This window comes from Anopheles gambiae, chromosome 3 (assembly GCF_943734735.2).
Source record: "Anopheles gambiae chromosome 3, idAnoGambNW_F1_1, whole genome shotgun sequence".
NCBI lineage: Eukaryota > Metazoa > Arthropoda > Insecta > Diptera > Culicidae > Anopheles > Anopheles gambiae.
This window is the reverse complement of record NC_064602.1, coordinates 88,505,681-88,524,975: the sequence shown is the minus strand read 5'-3', so window position 1 is coordinate 88,524,975 and position 19,295 is coordinate 88,505,681. Positions and strand designations below refer to the sequence as shown.

Sequence of the window (19,295 nt, the reverse complement as noted above, 5' to 3'; positions counted from 1 at the left end):
CGAGTACGGCACGAAGAGTAAGGATGCTGGCACGGATGCGGACGACGACACGCAGCACGAGGGCGAAATGCGCGGTCATGTTGAAATAGGTTCGGCACGACACGAGCGTGCCACCATAACAATCCATCCGAACCGGTTCCCGAGACTACGCAGTGTTGCACGCGCTTACCGTTGATACCGAAGGGCTTGCTCCGAAGCATTGTCGTTCGGTTCCGGCGAGCATTGAACGGCGTGCAGGGTTCAGTCGTTTTCAGAGCTCTCGTGCGAGCGGCCGTTGAGCTGGAAAACCGTCCCAGAGTGGTCGTTTTGAGTTATCGCGTTCGCCACCGTTGTCCAAAACGAAGAGAAAACGTTCTCGATCCTTGTTGGCGGGAAAGTGTTCTACGTGCGCCACGTGTACGTTGTGTAGGCGAGGAGTTTGAACGGTTGCATTCGTTTGGAAGGAAAAGTGAATAATGTTTCTTTGAATAGTGTCGGAGATTCAAAGTCAAGTTTATACTTTCCAACGAAACGAAATTCAAAGCCTCGCACAAAAAAATCATCGCAGCGATCGTGAAGGAAAGGTAATATCATATGAACGTCGTTTAAGGTGCTTCTGGTAGTGGTAATTTATCCACGGTTCAAGTGCGCCTAGTTCAAAGTAAGCAAGCCAGTAGAAAGCAGAGCAATATCCTTAATTGGTCGTTTCCACCATTAGCCCGCAATAAATCCCTGCAACAACCAGTGCCGAACGTAATTAGGTGAACGCTTTCGGGCAAGTGCTTGTGCTTGCGAAAGTCCCCAGGCAAGGAGGAAACACCCAATTCGGTGTAGATTCCCGTTTCGCATGTGAGGACATTATCCGCCAGCCCCGACTACGATTATTATCCATAACGAACTGACGACCCCCCTATCGATGGTGCAAGATATCGTTCTCTCTCCCACGACACGAAAGGAATTGTTCATCCGCTAGTGCGCAGAAAGACCGGTAGGAAGTGATTATCATTTGCAACCAGTGTGGTTGTTGAATGAGTTTCTTGTTGGGTCCACATGCACTCGACTGTGACGCTACTTATGGTTCACCTTGGGGAGCAATTCTTTGACGCGTCGGTAGACCGGTACTTCGTGGGAAGAAATTAGTCCAGTGGCTCTCCGTTTAGTTCGATCGATCACTGTACAACCTTGATCGCTAGGCTGGCAAAGGGACCGGTTCGCCCGTTACAGGTACGTAAACGCGTGTTCATCGAGTAATGCTACACCGTTCCCTCGATGGCCTTGTACGAGGGTGACGGCGATCACTGACACTTGGTAGAATGCAGCTGCCCAAGTTGTTGTTTTTGTGGTCTTTCTTTCACTCGTGCACGTATGATCGAGTATGGTTCGATTGCAGAAGCAATAACGCAAAAAGCTGCTTGATTGGTTTAACGCGGGCAAAGCGTTATGCTCGAGGTGCATCGAACTATTTATGGAACTGCAACATCTTTTTGCTTGATGCACTTGTGTCTTGTGATCGGCTAGCTTTGGTTATGTGTTCCAGCAAATAGAACTTGATTGCATTGGGTGTAGGGGCTGTCCTTTAGTACAGTCGTCAACTTGTACTACTTGATAACATGCCCGTCATGGGATCAAGCCTAGAATGGACCTTTCCCGGTAATAAGGACTGACTATCCGTCTGCGTGGTCTCTAAAGCCTCTATAGGCTCTATAGGCTAAATATTTATTAGAATCAAACAAGGAATCAATTTTAACGTTTGAGAATCAACTTGAATTCATCATAACCTAGAGATTCTAAGTTCACTGTAGCAATGGCTAAATACATGTTTTTAGCATACTTTCAACTTTGGTTCAATTTAGTTTGAGTTTGTATAAAGTTTTAACAATTTTTATAAAAATATTGTTTCGTTTAAAGATCTTACCAATGGAATGATGGTCATGGATTTATATTTCAAGTATTTTGTACATCTCTTGAATATTAAATAATATTAATATAACCGTTTCAATCATCACCAAAAAATCTTGTTATAATATTTTGAATTCACAAGATTTTTATGATTTTTTTAATGACAATTTTCGATTCTCTTTGATTATTTCGCCTTAATTTGGTTAATTACTAAAATAATTTCATCTGCCACCTCACACCAGCTTTTTCAACCTGGCGACACACTTCAAATAATGACCAAACGCGTATCTGGCAATCATACTCGCTCGTTCTCGTGAGAACGCTTCGAGCATTTTAGACTTTTTAGAAGAGAAGCGTGGCATCAATCGGAAAATTGATGCCGCTTTGCTTGAAGCTCTTGAAACGGTCACAAAGAGTTGAAAACTGTACTTGCTAAAGTTTGGTGACTTTGCCTGGTTCAAGTGGAACATGACGATGCAGCCAAAGGAGAAGAGCTGGCCTGGTGTTGACCAATTAACTAGAGATTTTGGTGCCACTCGGTGTTTGAAAACTCCCAAGGATAACTTACGTACCGTACTGAGTCGATTTAGTTCTTGCTGCAGACGTGCCTTCATCGAAACACTCCGGAACGTTTGCTCTCAGCGCAGACAAATCACACCGTTCCGTTTGCCTTTAATTAAACCACCACCGTTCAGTGGCCAAAATGGCCAACGGAGCCCCGGAAAATACGATTTGCATTCGCGAAAGACCATCGTGTGCTGGTGGCGTAGTTTTTTCGCCTACACTTTTGATCCGATTGTTTACCTTCCAATTGCGATATAACGGAGTCCCGGCTTTTGGCGCTCTATTGACACACAAACAGCTGCCCGAAGCATCGAGAAGTTCGCGTATTCACTGCCGGATGTCAGCCCAAGAGAGGATGAGATTTAATTGAATCAGTCATTCTGCCCGTGGCGATGTTCATCTTTTTCTCCGATCGGTGAGCTGAGAGATGCACAGTTCCTCACTGTGTCATCTATTATGGAGTAGATAAAACCATCGCGCTCACAGTACACCAGCCACACTGATGCAATAAAAGCAAAATGAATTATCTAAAAAACGCTGACCTAGGTGATTTGCACTTCCCAGAGAGCGATGCAACCGGATGCATCGCCTGTCAACTCTCTGAGCACCGAAGGGACATGATACGAAGCCATCATGCTGTCCTAAGTAGTGAAACAAAGAAACAGAAAAAGGCAGTCAAAATCCTGCTAGAAAAAAGAATGAGAGCAGGAGAGACAGTGAGCATGAATTTTCAATCTCCATATGCAATCCAGCTAGTGCATAACACAAACTGTTGTGCCTCGGCCACCTTCACCATTTCTTTTTCGGTGAATCCGTGTGAAACGCTCTTTGCTCTTGTCTATTTTTTGCTATTTAGTCTGCATTACATTCAACTTTAAGGCTCACAGCGTCAATTGCAATGTAAACAGATGGTAAACCTTGAGAAGCGTTCGGAAAGCTGGTTGGTATTTGTAACGATTTTACACACCCCGATCGAGAATGATAGGATCAGGGTTGCAGATTACCGAATCAAGCAGCCACACTTATGCTTGGCAGAAGGCAGGCTTCTCGTATCAAGAAGCACATCATTTGATGGTAAGTGCAACCGAAACACACGTCTAACACGTTCGTTGAATTTGGATTTGGAGCGATATTTTACAGCTGGCCACTTGTGTTCCATTTGGTTTCAATAGACTAGACGGTTGGCTTTGGATTCGCTCAACCGAAAACCAGCCGGTAGTTGGTAAGGACAGAACAAGCAGAAGAGAGAAAAAGAGCAAAATCATATCGATAAAATCCGATTCAATTGGGCGAGAGATCAGCTCAACCGTATTTGGTAGAACCTCGTTGTGCAAAGCTTATTGTAAGTTCCGCAACATGGTGCTGTCATAAGTAGTGTAACCATGTCGATGCAACCTATACCATGCATATTCTTTCAGTGCTGTGAAGAATATTTCGTAGCGTTCGCTTGCGTTTTCTATTTTAAATATTTTCCTGATGTCCAAAACCGGGAATTAAAATATAAAAAAAAAAGATTTATCTTAAAAAAGGCTCGTGAATTGTCGGTACAATCAATGTGATATAGATATGATATTATCACTGCATTGTTTGTTACAAGGAATTGCCATTTTTTCATAGCATGTAATCATTCGAAAATAGAAAATTAAAATTAAAATCAGGCATTATAATGACACGTAAGGGGCTTTATGTAAAGCACCATGAAATACAGTCAATTTAACATGAAAAATATAGCAAAAAAACATACACACGCTATGAAAACACGGTTCAATCAATTGTTGCTCGAACCAATAGAAAAGAGCCTACAGCCTACCCTACATGCTAATTTGTTTCACCATTGCCATCCTTTTACCAATCGCACCAGTACTCGGAAATGATGCTTTCCCATCCACACAACATTACTCTGCGCCAATAATAATTACTGTCTGTGTGATGTTGTTGCTGCGGCTGATGTTGCTACTGATGCTGTTCGTGTGTTTGTCTGCTTATGGAAAGCTTCGAAAAGAGCAGGAAAAGTACAATGCATTAAAATCCCCGCTTCCGCCTGCATGATAAGATACACAATAACAAAACGAAAAACGTAGGTGCCTCGTTTACGAATTCATTTATCAGAATGAATATTAATTGCTTCATTCGCCGACGTACCTTCGCTCCAAACCAAATCCATCCCTTCGTGCAGTGAAACCTCCTTTTTCATGGGCAATTTGTGAAGCCAAGCACAATAAGTGAAAGATGTGTTGTTGCATCATGTTGTTTCACTGTTTTTTCGACAGAAGATAAATACAGTTTAAACATTCGGTTTTGGTTGGTCAGCAGGTCAGAAAGTCATCATAGAATGGGATGAATGAAAAATGGCAATGAAAAACGTGGACACCTTCCTTGTGTCAGAGGTCATTTTACAACATTTTTAACCTTGGACCGCCGTGTGACTGTTCCAATTACTGTTCACTGGATCAGCCAATTGATACCGGTGGAAGAGGCAGCGTCGGTGGATCGATGCAAAATGTTTGATTAAACAGTTTCCATTTATCGTGGCTGATTCCTCCATTCCACACAAATGAGTGATACGAATTTCCATCTGATTTGAATGTTCGTTTTGCTGGTTGCAATTAAAATATGATGCAACCGAGTCAGTGTAGAAATAACAGAACGCTATTTCGCATTTGACGATTTTTACTCAGGAAGATTTGATCAATCAATTCTATGGAATTGCTACATATTTTTTAGTTGAACAATGTATATAAGTAAATTCATAAGCAGTTTTATCAGAGGTAGTTTCTTATGATAAATGGCGTCACACTTCTGGACTGCCTTGTAAGTGAAATAATTATTGTAACACTTTTGTTATAATTACTTTAACTGGCAACTTCGCGCTTCTCAGCAAGCAAAACTCAACCATAATTTCAGGATGGAAAGAAAAGTGTCAAGCTTACACAAACTTCGAAAGTTCTGCTCTTAGCAACGGTTCAGCAGTCCTTTGCGTCACGTTTCTATCCTTCTTATCGTTTTTAATCTCAATATGGCGCTTTATTCTTGTGCATCTGGTAGTCCCTTCTCCTTTTTCGTGTCGCTCTGAAGGAGTTTGGTTCGGTTTGAAAATGCTTCGGAAACAAGAAGAAAATTGGTGCTGACTCACGTAGCGGACGCAGCTGTTTCTCTTCACTGCATTCAGTGTGAAAATTGAAAATTAAAACCAACGTTTAACTAATATCATTAAATTATAATCATACTCCAGCGATTGGTCAAGAAGACACAAGAACTATGGGATAGAAAATTCAAACCAAACTAATAGAAAAGATCGCCAAAAACAGAACTGTGAAATGATTAAATGAATGAACGTATGATTGTGTTGTATCATACGAGTTTTCAATTAATTTTCATTCATTTACATTTTACATTTACAGTTTTACTTTTTCAAATTTCACACTCATTCCACTTCACACCGATTGTCGACCACTCGTCCGATGTGAAATAGTCCATTGGCAATCCCGTAATGGATGGTTAGAAGAGTAATCACAAGAATGCTGCCCTATCCGCAACCACAACTGTGATGATACGCAGAATAAACGAGCTGGACTTTCCCGTCCAGTTGGCGGGAATTAAATTATAACTTTATTTGCCTTTCTCTTCCCATTATCTCATAAAACTCATCTGAGTTTTTTGTGCTCGTGTTACTGCTCGTTGTACGACTACCAATTTGAATCTAGCCAATTGCCATCTGTTAAATGGTGGAAAGTATCTTTTACTCGACTTAACGACGAAGGAAGGACAAATAATTTTTACATCGAGAAAAATGAAACCGCACGAAGTTGGGTTAACATTCGTATCTTTTCCACTCACCCTGAAGCTGGGATGGAGCAAAATGAGCAAAATTGGAAGTGTAATTTAATACGAAAAATTGAAATAGCGACAGAGAAAAAAAGGTTTTTGTTAAGTGAATCACACAATTTCGGGTCTCTACCATCTGTGTTACCGAAGAACTGAAATTAGTAAATGAGTTTCAACCTTTTCCTTTGTGATTGTGGTAATAGTAGAGCAGAGAGGTTCGTCAAATTATGAAAGGTGTAAGGAATACATAAAAAAAGCAAGAGATAGAACGTAGTTACTAGGGGAAAGGATAATAAGCTGATTCAATAAAGATCGAGTATATACTAAATGCAGTTGTTAATTCATTCAACATTCCTTGATTACAAATTACGTTCTAATAACTGTTAAACTTGAAACTTCTCTAGAATGTGCACGTGACATCTCTAAATATATAAATCTAAAGAAAAAGTGTTTCCTTTTCTTAAAGTACCGATGAGTTTATTTTATTGTTCACTACGAAGTACTCCATAATTCTATACCTCCTGTATCGTTGCCACACTTTCGTAACTTACTTCCCTTTCTTGTAACCGTGCTAACCATCACATTCGGTGCCAAAATAACCACAAACTTCACCGACAAACTACCACGAAACATTGCAACTTTACGATCAGCAAAGGCACCACCGACCGATGTTGAGACGTTCGTTTCGTTTCTCAGGGAATTAGCGCCAAAACACGGTAGTGTTAATACTACAACTACTCCTATTTATGCTTCCCATGCCAGACGCAAACAGTTTCCTGTGCTTGGGGTAGCAAAGACAATGAACCTGAACCTGTAAAACCCTCAGCCATCCGAACACTTCCACACGATCCGCGAGCTTTGAACTTGGGAAGATGACGTGACTGCAGAAAACTTTCTCGTGGGAAACAATCGTACCCAAGCACTCAAGGAAAAGCAAGTGTTTCTCACTCATGGCAAAAGAAGGATAAGATTTAATTGGTTTACTTTACACCGGCCACTAGTGAGCTTGAATCTTGTGGTATTAATAATACGATATGGTAGCTTCGCTGAATCTTCTAGGCTGGTTGGCTATTTTCCCGTCCGTGTGTGGTGTATTGTGAAAGATGTGATTGGTCTGTGGTTTACAAAAAAGGTTTGTGGTGAGATAAATAAAAATATCAAGATGAATATCCATTGATTTATACACCATTATTGTTGAGAATTGCAAACAAAAATAAGATCAGCCGAAAAAAACAACAAGATAGTAAAAAAGAAAGGATCAAAGACCCTTTTTAAACGTAGAAGACATTTCAGTACCTTTAATTTCAATAGTTTGACATGATTTTTCTTGGTTTGTTCATTACAGATCAATAATTGACATCTTAGCATGTATTGTGATAAACTCAAACATTCAATAAAACAAATATATTTTTAAATAAAGTTTTGAGACGTTTTATTGACAAAGACATCGCAAAGTCCCAGAAGATAGCACAGCCTAACTTCCTGACAGTTCATTAAAGCACAAGTATCTAAACAAGTTTCAAAAGAACGCAACCTTACAATCTTGCATCTTTTGCTTCTCCCTACCCAAAAAAGGGAACTTCATTTTAAGCCACCTCGGCATTACAGCGCTTTTCCCATGGATGAAGTTTCAATTTATTATGAATAAAATTAAATCAGTACACTGTGTATCGGAAACTTCTTCCCCGTTCGCTTGATTTGTACAGCCCGATTCGATGGCTTGTCAAAAAGAATTCCCCCAGTCCGCTCTGAACGCTGAGAGAGCTGTGGGTATTGTTTTACCAAACTTCTTCCACAGCTAAACGACGTTATCAGCAAGTCTTTTTTTTCAATAGTTACCAATAGTTTGCAGCGAGAAGAAGATATCTAGCAAAGTTGCTCATACCCAGACCCGCTATCGGTGTCTTCCAATGCGCAAGAGAATAGCTTTATTGACAAAACGGATATATTAAGCCGAGCTGAGAAGGCTTAATGAAGGTGCACCGTTTGCGTTGTGCATTCTAGCGTCCCCTCTTTCGGTGGCATATCCTCATCGGTCGACCGCCATACAGCCGATACAACTTCGCGACGTTACAAAAATGAATGGTAGTTAGAATGGATGGCGGGAAAGAGCAAACTTCTTCGATCCCCTTCATTAACTGGGAAAGTTTGCCGAACGAGCTGTCTTTAAATTTCCCCCACTACCGAGCAGAACAGAACGCCGGAAACAATGGCCTGTGAACAACAGGGAGCATAGCACACGGAACGTCCGTCCCCTTGAGTTCGCTTGAACTTTATAATGAAGGGCTAAAGTTTGGTCAAATGTTTGTCATTGAAGCATAATAGTTTAGTTTTATTTTTGACAACCACTCATTAGCCAGGCGTAGCCAACCCCAACTCGTAGCGATCCGGCATGCCTTTATCACCATCATTGGTTATAGAGCACGACCCGTTGCCGGGAATCACAAAACCACATGCTAAACGCCACCATCATTGCGTGGCATGTGCGACCAAAGTTCGAATGAACGTTTCGGTGGTTTTCGATTTGAAAGGGTCGGGAACGTTCCAAGATGAAGACAACCAAACAAACAAAAAACATATGCTGTTGGTTTCCATTATCAGGTGACTTCTTTGGCACCGCGAACGACTCATCTCGCCGTGGATTGAATCGGGCCAATTTGCTGCCGTACTGGTTTGAACCGAACGGTTGTTACCGTCCGCTGATAGAATGGCCGGAATGGCGTGCCCACAATCGTGCTGACCCGGCCCGGCTGGCCACATCTGAGGTGATTAATTATGATGCTTCATCAAGTGGGCAGCGCCTGATAGTCGAAACAAAGAGGCAAAAGTCTTGCTGCGTTCCGGATTGGCCGAACGGCATGATCAGCTGAGTGGAGTTGTTCTAGAAAATAAATCATGGTAACAAAAGCACCACTGCACGAAATTGATATTAGGCTACACAAAGTGAATTAAATTAAATGTGGTCCAATAGGTTTCCTCTAGAATGCTCGGCGTCTGCTTATCAATTGGTGATGTTTCAATCGCCCGCGTTTCGTGGAAAAACGCTTTTGCGTCTGTGAGCGTTGCGATTAGACTAGCTGTATTTAAAATAAAACAACATACATTCACACATGTTTGTGGAGTGAAATTACGTATTAGTGTAAAACAAACCTGGGCCATTGTACCAAGAGTTGGTCTAAGATTTGATGTTGTGTTTTGAGAACTCATGAATCGCGATTTGCGTCATAAGTGTTTCGGGAAAGAAAGTTCAATTTTTAAGCCCACGGAAATATAACCCTAGTATCAAAATTTACAACATTGTGATTTTTCAATATTTAAATGAAGAAACTATATTTCGTAGCTAAATTATGTGGTACAACTCCATTGTGCTCGTGCTTAACTCACTAACTGCAATGAGAAATCTTATAAGTTTGAGCACACTATTTTACCAATTTTTATACAATAAATAAAATTGAAATGACGGACACTTACTGAAATTTAATACATTTTATTTTTTTATGTTTACCTTTCTTAAAAAGTAACCATATACTCACTCGTTCTCCGACTGTCTTGATGATTTATGTTATTTCATTCGTGAAATTTATAAGAAAACTTTCCTACCGCAACCGGTACGAAAAGCAAAGAAAACGAAGGCCATGTAAACGGTTCCCAGGGTCAAAGTTGTTTTGCGGGTTATGAAGTGTCACACACAGACACACATACTCACTCAACTTGCAAGAGAGAAAAAAAATGCCTTCGGGCAAGCAATATGCATTAGATTGGGCAAGGCGAATATGGGATACAGAAAGTTACGCCGAGAGGGCGTAAATTGAAGATGTTTGAAGTTTCCGATGGTTATAATGAACACCAGCAAGAAGGGGAAGCAAAAAAAAAGAAATGTTTCCACCATTCCTTTAGAATTGTAGAGCAAAAGAGCCCCGGGCAAAAGTTTTCTTGTCACGTAAAGGAACAGAGAAAAAATGTAAAAAATGAATGCCTAAATGTTGATGGGGCCGTTTCTTTACAAGTGTCATCGTTTTGTTCGACTTTTTCTGCGTTCACTGCTGACTGCCGGACGAAAGAGCGTGTCGTTGTAAAGGTCGGTTCATCAAAGCGCTTTCTAACTTTGTCATTTCAATGATATCTGTGCCCATCTTTGTACCAGCTTGGGGCAACAAATACTAAATACGAAACGAACGAGTTGTCACAGCTTGGCTTGGAACTTTGCAAGCCGGAAGGATGTACCTTTGTGTCACTAAAAGCTTATCAAAATAGCCAACTGAAACTTTTCCATTGCGCGGGAAGAAGATAGCGACAGCGACAAAAAAGTCACCTAAAATAATAGCAATAAAAAATCATAAAGCAAATAAACCGTTTTCTCTTGTAAACCACCCGCAAGACGCATTCGTACCGTATAATTCAAGCAAGATTTTTACCTTGACCATTTTTTCCTGCCTTTCTCACCCTCGGCTCAACAGGTTACAACAAGGCGTCAACAAACAATAAACATCCTGCGGCGTTGCTTGGATTGTTGACTTTCTCTCACGTTCGTACATGCTCACGGGAAACGAGCATCAAAAGCAAACGACCTGTCCCACCAGCCTGTCGGGGTGAAATACAGTTCGGCTAGGTGACGGAGACGACCAAGCAGGGGAAAAAATAAGCCTCCCTTCTAACCAATCCAACCGCAAAGGCTACCGAAAGCCTTCCAAAAGAAAGGAAAGGGAAGAGAAAAGAACGACTCCGAGCACGAGACTTCCCACAGTGACAATATGCTCCTGGCGGTGACGAGTACGACCGAAAAACCTCAACGCAAGTAGACGCTACGAAAAGTTTTCGTCCTTCCTCCCAGCGACGCTAGGGAACGGAGAAGGCCAAACGCGTGGGAACGAAAGTACGAAGGCGTTCGTGCATAAGGTCGAGCTGTGGACGGTCTCAGCAGCGAGCAGAGAAAAATAACGTTCTTTTTCTGCACATATGCACACATACACGCGGCGAAACGGGGTCAAAGGGCAAGTGAAAGCGTAGCGTAACCTTTTCCACCAAAGATTGACCGAGAAGTTAAACGAAGCAGAACAAAGCGGGAATTAAATTTGAACAGCTTTTTCTTCAACGCAAGCAAGCAAAACAAAAAGACACATACAGTGAAGTAATACACACACAAACGGGTGAAGTGAAAAATCCACCGTACAGGACACACACAGGGAGACGACAGATTCATCACACAGAATGAGGATTAGGCGGAGCGTGAATATTAGCAACGGCAGTGTCTTTCATCTGGCCCTCGTCACCATGGCAGGTAAGTACTGCTCAGGGTTGGGAGCTTACGAGAAGGTGTTATTTTTTAGCTAGCTCTACCATGGTTTTACTTTTGTAGATAGAGCCAAGAATGTTCACGGTTTCGAAAGAAATCCTTTCTTTTAGAGAGGTGAGAAAAGGGAATTGGTTTATACAGTGCACATGATCGCAAAGATCAACATTATCTCGTCACACAGTGTTGTATTACTGCCTGTCTTTTAGAATGCATTGAACTGATTTTAACAATATATCGAGTTGGTGTAACACAAAGAAAATATGTTGTTTTGATTAAAAATTCAACAAGACAGTGTCAAACCATGACGCAAAAGGTTCGACTAAGCGCCTGAAGGTATGCAATTTGAAGAATATCCTTTCCTCCATGGATTTAACAAGGTATTTTTTGTTACATGGGCTATTACTCATGATATGTTTAGAAATTATGTTGATGTTTTAAAAACAATTAAAATTTATGTTATGAAAATATTCTACCTGAAAAATTATTAGTGGAATGACACGTTTTGGTCATTAATACCTAATTCCAATCCACAAAAGAAATCGCGAATGAGGTCAATAGTATCTATACAAACAAATAAAAACGCAATAAAGCAGAGGTCTGCAAAGGCCGGCCAACAGACATTCAACGAGTTTTTTCATGAGGAATCAGTTATCAATTTGTCTGACATAGCTTGTTCGTTATGCACTTTGATCATTACCAAATGTACTTTTTCATAATTTATTGCCCGTTAAGGCTTTTGTTCCTCACAAAAATGTTCGCATTCTCTTGGCCCGCGGCTCTCCGTGATTTACAAATTTGGCCTTTACCAGAAAAGTTTGCCGACCGCTGCACTGAAGAATAACACATTAAATTGCCTACATTTAGGCGCAAGATCAGGCAGGAAGCCGAGAAATGAAATAGGAAAATTATTGCTTGCTCTTACTTAAAATGCTATTACCTATGCACAGTTGATTGATTAAAATGGTAAAGCAGTGTAATGATGATTGTGACGACGATACAAAACATTAGTATTAGTGTAGTCAACTTCCCTTGAAATTGAATAGATGTTCGGAATTGTAAAAAATCATAAATATTTCCAAGCATTTTTACAAGTCTTGCAATTCTGGTTTGATTTTTTTAAACAAAATTCACTTTAATTTGTCATAAACCCAGTAATATTATAAACAATAATGCACGCATATAAATGTTGTAATCCTTTAAAATTTAATTAATTTTGGGTTCACAATGCCCCAAGGATACATCATTAAAACTGCATCTAACCGTGTTCTCAGTTTGATTTGTTTTGCTGTTTTCTCCGATCAGCTAAATCGCATAACCTCAAGTGGAAAATACACTTTAAGAAAATGCATTAGTAACGCCACCCAAAAAAAAATGCCAAAAAAGTAAGCACAGTGAAACCCAAATAAAAGTATCCCCACTCACAATAGCACACATGCTTGTCGGTGCTTCGTGCTTTGTGTGTGAAATATTCTGCCACACAGAAACGCAAACACCAGCAACGGTGAAAGTGCTGCTATTTTCTACTGCTGCTATCGCCGCAGCTTTCCACCGCATCACAGAACGGTGCACCATTATCCGTTCATTGAACACGGGGCGGTTTCGGTTGGCTAGTGCATCGTGGTGCCCCGGAGCATACTTCCGGTGTTCGTAACCCTGCTTATCTCACCTCCCCGGGGGGCGATTTCGGCAACATTACATTTATTTACATGTCCTGGGAATTTCGGCGTGGAGAGTGTACGGTTTTGGCGGGTTGTACAAACCTTAAAGCTGGCAATACGTGGAAGGGCTTCACACCCTACCCTAGGTCAGTTTCGCCAGTTTTTGGTTAGGGTCAGTAGCATATTGCCAAAACGCAAGTGCATGTCGAACTGGAGAGTGGAGGAAGGATCTGCTAACGAAAAACCAACATTCGATTGCAGCAGCAAAACAGACCACATCGCTGAAGAGGGCAAGCACAGTGTGCGGGTGATGCTTAACGAATTTCTCTTCTCGCTTCAACCAAGCTGTGCCCGAAAGCCTGTCATACTTGTGTGTGTGAGAGAGAGAATGAGTTTGTGCTTTCGATTTACAGGCAACGAACTGCTAATCGGATGATCGAGAACGGGTATAAAAGGGGTATACCAATACAAATTCCAGCATCCCAATTTAGGCCCTGTGGCCACAGACTCATCAAACGTTCGTGGGACACTACCGCGGATACACACATACACATATAAAGCGTCTAGCGCCAACGGAGTGGTTGGTAACAAAATCAATTAAAACGAAGCCGCGTACTGTGCCGATGGCTGCGAGGTCGAAATTGTGTGGCGCTTTTCGTGTGTCCACTGGAACGTGCCATAAAGCAATCATACTTACAGGGAATTGCAATGTGCCACAATGTTCGGCGTATTTCAATTTCGAGAGTGCGTGTCGGGAGAAAATAGATAACTCGATAACGGAATAATTTGGGACCATTTTGCTGATTTCATTTGTTACAGTAATTTGTTAAATTTAATATTATGTTTGGTTGTGTTTTGCTTCCAGGAATTCCACTTGGATTGATACTATATTGATTCACATTTTACAAATAATGTTTCTATTACCCACTGTGTACTAACAGTTACACCATGACTTTGCAAAGCATGAACATTGATTTTCCTCAAACATATTTGTCTGACATGTCTATACATACCATCATGGAGCATTTCACCAATAATAATAGCCAATTATTTGAGGTACTGTTGTATACATGTACATTTTAAGGTTTATTAATTTAGAGTATGAAAAACATGGTTCGAGACATCTTTATCGACGGTGTGGAAATAAAAACTCTCGCAGTGTAATAGTCAGCAACCAGGTTAATTTGCTTTTATTATTATCTCTTTAATTTGTTAGCGGAAATTTTCAACATAGTAGGATAAAACCTGCGAAACAACATTTTCATTGTGTTTTAAGCTCATCGAGAATGATTATTTACCCAAATGCCTCTTGCTTGCCTTACCATATTCTGTCTCAAAAATTCTAATCATTTTCCCATCCAATCTGAATGGTTAAAACCAATCAAGCATAGCATGTTAACCAGCAGCACAAAACTGATACCTATGCTGTGAATGGTTGGAACATTGGTGCGAGCACATATCACGGCACCATAAACATGACCCTTACTACTCGAACTTGAACAGGTTGACCATGACACCCGCGACATTCCCTTTTTCTCCCCACTGTTGTTTTCCATTCGGACCGTTTCATCATTATGAAGACCCGTGTGCATGTTCTTTTCGGTCCTGCAGCTCGTTATTCATTAATGATTTCATCTGTTGTTAAATAATCAAATAAAATTTAAAACAAAAGACTCTCTGCACTATACGTTTCCCTTTGGGAAACACGCGATGAAGTGGAAAGGTAGAGTGCAAGGAAGAAGGGTATAGTTGGGGACAATTATGGCTGACGGGAAGGCCGAGGCCCTCATTTGTTATTGCAGAGTCTGGGAATCGGGGGTAAGTAAAATACCGAATACAACCTACCGAACCAATCACCCACAAACTACGTGACCGACCACTGCAAAAAGCGCACCTATATAGTGCAATTGTGATTGCAATATTTTCCACCCAGCTTACCGACCACTTCCTCTCTATCGCTTCAGTGCACCCGAGGAAGCGGTGGAGCGTTAAAACTGCGTACACCGTACCGAATATGACTATAAACAGCACCAGCAGCACACTAGCAACCCGCGTATACATGAGAGGCATGCGGACAGTTGAGACGAGCAGCAAAAAGAACTCTCTGCTGCACATTTAATTAAAATTCACCGGAGCTCGGGCTCCACTCCGAATCTGAACCAAGAGAAGCAAACAAAAAAAATTACTGCTGAAAAAACTAGAGAGAGGAAGTTGCAGTGAATCGATCATACCGGTTCCCGAGACTGCTCGGCGCACTCACTAGCTTCATTTAACTACAAGCCAACCACAGTCAAACTAATAAACATGGAACGATATAAAATAAAAGAAGAAAACTCAAAGCGCCTGGGTGATAAATTTTGACCACATGTACGATGAGAATGACGACGAGGGTGATGTTAAGAGAGCGTACAAAGAGGGAACAACGCTGAGAGTGATCGATATTATAAAAAAAAATCAAACAAAGTTACGAAAAACGTGTTAGTCCATAGGCATTAGTTTTTTTACTTTGTTGCTCTAGTTCATTAGAGGGGTTTAAATGAAAGCAGTGAACATTTATTTGATTATACTTTGTTGTGAATATTTTAACATATTTTTTTGTGTTCAAGTGTTTTTTTTATGATTCGTAATGAAGTGGTTTTTCGTTGATCAAATTTGTTGTTGAATTGTATATTTAGTCACTTCAGGTCTGGATGCATATGCATATTTATCTTAACATTAAAAAGTATCTGTGTGCATAGCTCGAAAAATATATTTTGTTCAAAACCCTGTTTTCAAAAGGAATTCATTTAACTATAGGATTACAATACACCCAAGTTACAACACACCAAGTCAAGTTTGTACAATTTAATAACCACTCATGACTAAACGCATTCTATTGCATATGCCTTATTTTGTTTTTTGTGTGTAAAATATATCTTATGTTCGTGAAAATTCAACTTATTCACTAAAATTAACGTATACGTTGGAAGGAGATTGACGTTCATTTTAGTTCTCGATTATCCTCTTCAACTACACCAATCTACATTGAAGCATCTCTTGTCATATATTTTGCTAATGATTTGTATCTCTCTTACTCAGTCGATAGGATCTACTTATATGAGTGGTAACAATAGCACAAGTGCATCCGTTCAGTCCCAAAAACTCATGCTCACGAACAATTTATGTGCGTTACAAGCAGTTTTGTGTGTTGTACGGTTCTGGGAATAAAGTCCCATGTGAGTGTGTGCACGGGGAGTACGAGTAGTTGTAATTAAAATCGATGTGAACGGTATGGTTCCGGAAAATCCACCTTATGGACAAATGACTGAACCTATCTACCTGTTTCCGTTCGATATTTCATGCAAAAAGCGTGAACTCATGCTCATCAAGCAACTAAACACTGCACGATGCAGTAGTACGGTGCATGGCTGACACACGGATTGCAGTTCATAATCTTCCGGTAATTAGTCGCACCGTGACAACAATGTTCGGCTTACCGACACGGACGCACTCCCGGAAGCGTACACTCGGTTGAACGTACCACCGTAGCCCTTGCCTAAGCCTCGATCGGAACTGGAACGAGTGCGTTGGTTGCACGAAAAATCAATAGATAATTAAATAAATTAATTTATTTTCTATCAACGGGGTAGGCTCCAAAATCGCGTTGTCTATCTAGAGTGACCTGGATGGCTCCCTAAGGTATACGCGTACGTTCAATTGGAACGGAAGAACGCTGATTCGAGAGGCACTTGAAAATGTTGGCATAGAAACGTGATGTACGTTAAAAGGTCCACAAGATTGTGTGTAGCTTCTGAGAATGGATAATGAGACACTAGTTGAATGCAGTTGGTACAAATAATAATGGTTCTGTTACGGTTAACGAGCTGAAAAAGACATGGTGAACTTTGGCACGATGTGTCGGTAATCGGACAATCCAGCTCCTACGAGTTAGGTTGTGCATCAAATCTCGATCATACCGTAGCATAGTACAATAACTGCAGAGCTACGTGGTAAAATATGTGTACTCCTATCGTATTGATCTCAATTTGATATCACATCTTACATTTCCTACTGACAGTGATAAAAACATCCAACTAACTTTGGAATGCATGTTACTATCTGTAGGTCATTCGCTGTGGCAATCAACCAGAAAAAGCTTATCTCCTCTCGTGCGGTTAGCGAGCTATTTTTCTCGCGCAATACAATCTAAAATCGATCGAAATTGTGTTTCTGTTGCAAAATCTCATTTCAATGCCATTCCTGCAAATACCCTTTTAACACTTCCTCTCGAAATCACATCGACCATGCTTAATAAGCACTTACCAATTGCGTATGTGAGGTGGAAATGTATGTGTTCGTGAGTACAAAAACCATTCCATTCTATGCTCAAGCGTATTAAATTTTAGTTTGAAATCAATTACCCTATCCCACGGGAATAGGACCTCGTGGAATGCATGGTGCAAAGTAGGGATTTTGGGACGATAATTATTATAAGCCATAAGCGTTCAGCTTGGGGTTTTAAGAGAAAGGCACCATGAGGATAGAATCCTGGATAGCCTCAGGGAGGAATTATATTATAGCTATTAGATTGTACGAGATAACGCAGAAAACTATCTTCTCGTTTCTAGACATCGTACCCTTTCTCTGAGCGCAAACGTGTTTGAGATGGACTTAATTGAGATGTTCTTCTGTGTATACCTTTCTCGTCCCTTTCCCAGATTTGCTCAGTGCTTGGGATAGATTGATTGAAATGGCGTTACTAAAATATAGAAGAGATTAGTCGATGTAGAGTGCCGTAGTAAATTTGCAGCTCACATGCATCGCAAGCAGAGGACCAGACTCCAAACTAATAGGATCTGACGTCATGCTCGTTGACCTGTAATCAATCTAAAAACGAGATAGTAATTTTATGAGGAAAGTTATTGAACTTAGTAGAATCTGGTTATATTGTGGCATAAGGGTATTGTAAAAATAATACCCCAGTAAAAATACCAGACATACGCATAGCTTTTGGCTCTACTATGAACGGCGACGGAGTTACACAAATGAGGCCAAAGTATTTGAAGCCTTTGCAAAATAATAAATAACTTCCTAAAGTCTTCACAAAGATAAATTCAGCAACACGATTAAAAAACCCACCCGATATAGCTCCGCTCAACATATGGCATGTTATAGTCAATGAGATTAATTTCACACTAAAAAGCTCCTGCTCCATAATGCTCCAGTTTGGCCGAAACCAAACATGCACCGTAAAGGATGCACCGAAAGAGTGAACCAAATTCGCTTACTAAGCCACTGGACGATTAACCTATCAATGTTAACGGTTGATCGGAATCGCCATCGGAGACTCTTTTAGCTTGGAGTGTCACGAGCGTGACTGCAGAAAACTGACCGTGCGATTCCATAGGCGAACATAAAAGTGCCGAGAGTTTGGGGCCTGAGCTTTTTGGTCATCAGTTTTGCTGTAGCTTCATTGATTGCGTGACTTGGGCAACTTTGTGGCACACAGGACCCTATCATGATTGAAATTGTCCTAATCGCCCTTACACGTACCGCTGAACGAGACTCCCTACTTGTACCAACCATGCCTTGATGCATCCATGCACGTTCTTCAGCTCCGCTCTAACCGTTCTCTTTTTTCTTCAAATAATTTCATGTCCCTGTAGCGCTCGTGCGACAAGTTATCACGGAGGACTGTGGACAGGAGGAGCTGGTACAGTGCACAAGACCGCTGCAGGTCCTATCGGCCACATCGGAGCTGTCCTTCGTTACCAAGAAGGAGGAGCTGGATAAACTTTGCCCGTGAGTATTACCCGCTTGTACCATTCAACCAACCAACCAACCAACCAACCAACCAAACCATCGTCCTTCTGTTCTGTGTGGTGTACCCGACATCATCACCGTGCCTGGCATCATCTTCCGCAATATATTCATTGAATCTAGCAGCTCGTTTTGGCTTACCCATTCCGAGGTCGGTGTCGTTGGTCAATTTTAGCCGTTGAGCGTAATCACGTCTCCTTTATCACGTACATCCGAGATTTTTCGCTACCATTTGGTATTGATTTCATGCCTGAACGTTCGGTGAGAGTTTGGTAAAG

At 41.0% G+C, this 19,295-nt stretch overlaps 1 protein-coding gene across 2 annotated transcripts in view; it reads left to right on the top strand.

Moving 5' to 3' along the window:
* The first annotated feature begins 206 nt into the window (after positions 1-206).
* The window catches only part of LOC1280973 (uncharacterized), a 38,542-nt gene continuing 19,453 nt past the window's right edge, over positions 207-19,295 (top strand). Inside the window, exons 1-3 of one of the 2 annotated variants that reach the window (XM_061657010.1) lie at positions 207-563; positions 10,725-11,545; positions 18,864-18,999. In XM_061657010.1, the coding sequence (XP_061512994.1) occupies positions 11,476-11,545; positions 18,864-18,999 (206 nt within the window). In that variant the 5' untranslated portion in view covers positions 207-563; positions 10,725-11,475. Of the gene's footprint in view, positions 1,204-10,724; positions 11,546-18,863; positions 19,000-19,295 lie in introns of both variants that reach the window. The other variant, XM_061657009.1, reaches the window with a different exon arrangement.